This window comes from Cephus cinctus, unplaced genomic scaffold (genome assembly GCF_000341935.2).
Source record: "Cephus cinctus unplaced genomic scaffold, Ccin1 Ccin1_scaffold0163, whole genome shotgun sequence".
Classification (NCBI taxonomy): Eukaryota; Metazoa; Arthropoda; class Insecta; order Hymenoptera; family Cephidae; genus Cephus; species Cephus cinctus.
Genome location: NW_014332888.1, coordinates 2,298 through 8,464, shown reverse-complemented (window position 1 = coordinate 8,464; position 6,167 = coordinate 2,298). Strand labels below are relative to the sequence as shown.

Below are 6,167 nucleotides of genomic sequence, written 5' to 3'. Positions count from 1 at the left end.
AATAAAATCAAATTAAAACGCGTACTAGGTTAAAGCCGTTATTAAACCTACCACTTTCTTTTATTTTAAAAAACTTCACTAACCCCCCTGCCACTAATACTTCTTCTTCTCGTTCTTTTTGTTAATCCTGTCTATATTCGTTATTCGTTTAGAGCGTCACAGTACTGACAAGATGCTGCGAGTATGGTTCACGGGTCACCATCTTTTTCCCTATCATGACCATAAACTTTTGCATAGTTGCAAAAGAGGTACACACAGTAGGAGTTTACGCAGGCCGGGATTTCATAGGGCTGGTCAAGACAGTGGTACCCCCGCGCCAGCCGTATTTGCGCATCGTTCGCTAGATTGAGCAAAAGAGGGGTACCATCATTCCAGCAGCAGCTACGTTGTATGTGGAGGGTTCATCTCGAGCAAAATATTAGGGGTTGGATATCAACCCATCAATAGTTAAAAGTATCGGAAAATAAACGGTAATGCATACGATACCTCTATATTATAAGCTATTTCTTATAAAAAAACAACTGTGTTCTACTTTACCATGCTACCGCCCTTAGGGTATTTAAAAAGTTACCGACCAGGGGTCACTGCATTATTACCGACCGTGATAAACCCTTGGGGACATGCAGCAACGCTGCAGGGTTTCGGGCCTTAGGACAGCATGGTGGGGAGCCACAACAGGGGAGGGGGGGCGGGAGGACCATCTGAGGCGACGTTTGAAGTCCGGACACATTGACGAGGGGGTGACGCCATAGTGCAGTGCGGGAAACCGGTGCGCGGTGCACTCTATGACTCATAGGGGCAGTGGTGGGGGTTTGTTGTGACGGCCAAGAGTGGTATGTATCTACTTCCGAAGATACGTACTCAACATGAAATTGTCATTTCCAGATTCTCGGAATTACCAGATTGGTTTGTGAAATCATACTATAAATAATCGGAAGAGTTAATATTGTTGTGCTCATCTGTCCAATTCAGAAATACTTTGGTACCGTTCGTCAAGCTGCAGGTTGCAACGACCACCCTTCCAGTCACACATTCCTTCAAATTTACAAAATCCTGTCGACGTACAGCGTTGCCTAAAGCCGCCAAAAACCGGAAATTGCTCCATTTCTGAAGACAAGCCCCATCAACCCCTCGTAACACTTACCTAACTAAAAACAATTTATAAAAATCTGGGAGTCTAATTTAATGAGATCAATTAAGGAGACGCTTGCAGCAGCTACACGGCACGATAATTGGGATTTAGAGGATGTAATTGAACATGATTATAGTAAACCCGAAATAATAAATTGCGTGTTGTATTACGTTACTACTCGATTGGTGAGCCGAATCTTGAACACCGTCAAATGCATCAAATGTAAACATTCTCTATTAAGTGTTGATAATAGAGCTAACCTTCCCGAATCAGACCTCACAGATTCTCTGGCGCGCGGTCCATTGATTCACCCGAACACGCATTTCTATCGATTCGTACTGTATCTACAAAAACATTTTGCGATTCATTGTAATTCTGGACAAGTTTTCAAGTCTATTCTGGAAGACGTGTACACATATGAACGGCTTTCCTTTCCATGTCCTCTTCACGCTGGCGAGATGCTTTATCGCGTAATGCAATATTACGTGTCTATGCGTATGCAGCAGTACTGCTCGCGTATTAACGCAGAGCAAGAAAAACAGAGTCAGCTCAAAAAAAAATATCGAAATTTTGTACCACGTGACTGATCTACTGTATTAACCCTTAGCTGGATCCTTTGTCTGTGATAACATAGCTGACGAGGGGGTCATTGAAGACCCCAAAGAAAATTTAGTTATAAAATCAACTGTTTTTAATATTTTGGCTTGAAATTTTTTTTGGTTATATCTTAATACATATTTTTTAAGATAAAACCTTCTGTAGATCGAGTTTTTTTTAAAGATTTAAAAAATCCTTTAAAGTTTTAAAGATCCTGAATGTACGAGAATCGCGATTGAAAAATAGCTGGGTCAAATTGACCCCATGGATCCAGCCAAGGGTTAATGTATCTCACACTGTGATACTGTTCATATACAAACTAATGTAAATATTTCGTAATATGAAGGCCTTTGCATTTACATTATTCCCCACGATTCCTCACAATTTCAATAAAAGTAACTCACTCACATCAGCCGCAGCTGATGATAGCCGCGCGCAAGACTACAAGCGCCGCGCGGCGGATGGCAACGCTAAGAGCGCCATATCTCAGATTCTCTGCTAGGGACCTAAATAGTGCTCTCTGCGTTGCACGCACAGGCCAAGGTACGTGGCAGGCGCCGCCCATTCTCCTCTCTGAACTCACCGCACTGCGTCCACAAGCTGGACACCATTAATGACGCTGAGTGTATATATGCATCCATAGCGGACATTCCTGATTATACCACTTTTCCTAGAGAACCCCACTAAGCTCCTCACTCATCTTCGAAGACATCATCCTTAGCCAATCCTGACCCAGTAAATCCATCACCCCCATGCAAAGCATCCCACCGAAATTTCAAACACCAATAACTCAACTTCCTTAACCACACTTACTCTTTTACTAAACATTTCCCTTAGATAAACCAATAATAATAATCTTCAATCCTACCCTAAAAATCCACCCACGCTAACTAACGTCCGCCAAAACCGCCAAGATTCATTCTCATTCTTCGTCGATCCGCCAATCAAGCTAGTTGTTTAATTTCTCTTCATTTGTCAGTCAACTAGAGTAGTTGCTTAGTTCTTGGTTTGCTTGGATTTATAATAGTGTTCACTTTATTTATCTAAATTCGCTTTCACATTTTTCTATTTTAAAACCAATCTCTCTTTTCCTACCATCGCCATCATCCTTATCATCGATATCACGGCTACTAAATCCGGTGAAGGAACATCTCAATCTTACAAAATCTCAAGTGGTGTTAAAGTCTCCCCCGTCCTCAAGTATTTATTTGGTGACGGTATTCATTTGTTTCAGTAAATATAGAATCAACTTCACCTGATATCCAATCTTATTCATTCTTCCCGCGGTAATTAAAGACTTACCCCGATCCCAAGTAAAGTGCACAAGCATTAACTCAAAATAGGACAACTTAGTAGTATGTTACGGTTCAGTAAAGACACTAGGTTAATTGGCCTTCATTCTAGTTCGGACGTAACAGTTCTGTATTTTATTTTGGAAATTTCGTGTGTGTTCCTTATAGTTATTTTTACGTGAATTTCCCGAGTTGCACTTAGCTTCAATTCTTCTGTGTTTCCCGATTCACGACCCACCGAAGAGTTTGCCTGGGTGTTTTTCCTGAGAGAGCTCAAAGTATAATTTCGATCACACCTAGCACTAACTTCATACGTGGAATGGGGCGTAATTATCTGTCAACGCGGTTTTAATCAAAATCGACATTACAAGCTATACAAATATATCACAACATTGCATTATTACGTCAGACTCGCTCGCTCGCCGACGATATTTGTGTAACTACCATAAAAATTAGTAGTAATATAGACACATCTGTCATTGTATTTATTTAGGGACTCTCTTTATTTTTCGGAAATATCATTAAAAAATATTTTTTTATTAATAAATCTTTATTTTTTAGAACTAACATCACAATAGTTAGAGTTGGCCCATATAGGACTGTGGTGCTTTCTAAAAACTTTAAACATACCTATTTTTTGAGAAACTAAACACAATTTATAAAAAAAGTTTTCCTCGCTTTTGACGTCACACATTGTACATGGCTTTATGATAAAACTGTTACTCGCCAAGTATGAGAATATTTTAATACTTCATTACAAGAAAATATGGAAAATAATATAATAAATATTTTATAATACTTGTATAATAACGTATTACTGGCAAAGGAAATCCACTTTATTTGCGTTTTTCTTACAAATTGGAATACACATTACTTTGATCCAAATACTTGTTCAATGTATCCTTTTAATGTGCTTAGTTGACGCATTGTCTCAGGGTCAAGAGCCGGTATATTTGAAAGATGTAATTTATTCTTCGGTACAAAAGACATAACTCTTCCATCTTCTAACGGCACGGTGATGGTTGCAGTTTCGTCTTGTACAACGGATGAGACCAACAGTGGACTTCCTTGTATACTAAGAGCCATTTCCCCTTTTCGCGGTCTTCGTAGTATATTCATCGGAGAATTTGGGTTTACTTTGGGTTTTATGACATTGGGCATCTTCGCTTTAAATGAAGTAGACCTTTGAGATACCCCTACTGATCTGACGTTTTTTGTAGCCAGCAATTGTAAATCATTAAATTTAGATTCTCTAGTTTGTGATTTACTACGTGTCCTTTTAGCTGCTCCAGTGCTGTAAATAAAAAAAAACATGAATATTTTAGATATGTTACTAAAGGGATGCAATGGATCAATGAATAACAATAGCAATTTAATATAATATTTTCAACTGAATTATGCGTTGTGACGTATTTTCTTCACACGACACCGATAATGCGAATCCGAAAGCTAACCTACGTCATCTTCCTACGTCCGCCCTTCATTCATGCATCCGCATGTCAGGCAGGCGTGAGAAATCCTTTTTTTACCGGGAACTAATTATGTCTTTTTTATATATAATTTAACCAGCTAATGCCGATCTATGACTATCACCTCAAACTCACTAATCACAAATCGATTTTAGTTTCATTTCAATCGGACTATTTTTGACATTTCTAGAGGCCATATTGGATCTGCCACTTTGAATTTGATAATTTTTACATGAAATATAAATTAGCGACATAAAAAAACCCCTGAGAAACTAAGTCTGATGGGAGTCGCAATACTTGAGATCGATTTTTATCGATTTGTTTTATGATGACGTATACATATATGCATCAAACCTGGTGGTAATCACTCGGATTTTTGCGCATATATACGTTAGACACTGTTAAAGAGTTGAAAACTTGCAATAAAACATTCACTTATGGTTCAGGCAAAAAAAGTAGAAATAATTTTAAAAAGGCGCACCGAGATCTTTCGCTCTGAATTGTCCATAGAACGGCAGTGCGCACTGAGTTCGTGATAAGGTATGAAAATATATTAATTTCTTTGTCTTTGGCCTGATGAAGCCTAATTCTATTAGATATACAGGTTGTTCAGGACACTATTAGTTTTTAAATAGCCGCAGGTCACAGTTGCCCAATCAGAGCGAGGCGTCAACAGCAACGTAGGCATCTCCGAACGCTGAGTTTTCTTCTCTAGCTTTTGTTTTTCGGTAGCTATAGGCAGACTGAAGCCAGGCGGAGCTATACCTATTAGATGTCACGCGCTGAGAACAGTCACGCACTAACTGACAACTGCAATATCCTATGATAATATAGGAAATAGTAAGATCTGTCGCAGTAGGTAAATTCGAAATCTGTCACCTACAAGTATTATGTAACTTGGTGTGGACAACAAAAGCGTACTGGAAAAATTCTGGAAAAAGTCCTTTAAAAAAATACCGGTAAAAGTCCTAGAAACAGTCCCGGAAAAAGTACAGGAAAAAGTACCGGTAAAAGTCCAAAACAAATGTCGGAAAAAGTCTTGGAAAAAGTATCGAAGATGTTAAGAGCGAGACACACCAGGACTCCTTTGATATGAACGAAGGAAATCTGTACCTCGAGGACGAGGCGAAGAGCTCCTTCCACATCTAGTAAAACGTACAGGATGATGTACGGGTAGATATGCAGAAGGAATAGCGGAAGGACGTACGGGATAAAATCCCGGAAAAAGTACTGGAAAAAGTTCCGGAATAAAAATTAAGGCCAAAAATTAATGTAAATATGATATTATTTTGCTCATGTGCATCAAGAAAATAGAGCTACGCAGATCATTCATAGAACATCGATTCAAGCCAAAATCATTGTAGAAAAAGATTCATTTCAGATCAGTTTTGGATCTATGCAGCAGACTGAGTGTTTCCTTCCTAAACCTAAGCGTAATGTGCCGTGAAACACGTAATTAAATACTGCATACTTGTACCATACGTACCCGTACTGAATCTTATATGGAACATGTAAAAGTATCTATCAGCGATCCGTCCTGTATCTAATAACTTTTATTGTAGGCATTCAATGATAAGGTTATGACTATTATTTCAATTCTTAGATTCCTCATCGATGTCAATTCCTTTATCTGGGTACCCGCGTACACTGCCATCATATTTTTATGGGCTCTTCTTT

General features: G+C 38.8%; 1 protein-coding gene across 1 annotated transcript; it reads right to left on the bottom strand.

The window, feature by feature from the left end:
• Nucleotides 1-3,552: 3,552 nt before the first annotated feature.
• On the bottom strand, nt 3,553-4,318 carry LOC107263835 (borealin; the record flags this gene model as incomplete). The annotated part of the gene is given in 1 exon segment (XM_015731470.1): nt 3,553-4,318. A coding segment is annotated over 1 exon segment (427 nt), but the record flags the coding sequence as incomplete, so codon positions are not given.
• Nucleotides 4,319-6,167: the final 1,849 nt, after the last annotated feature.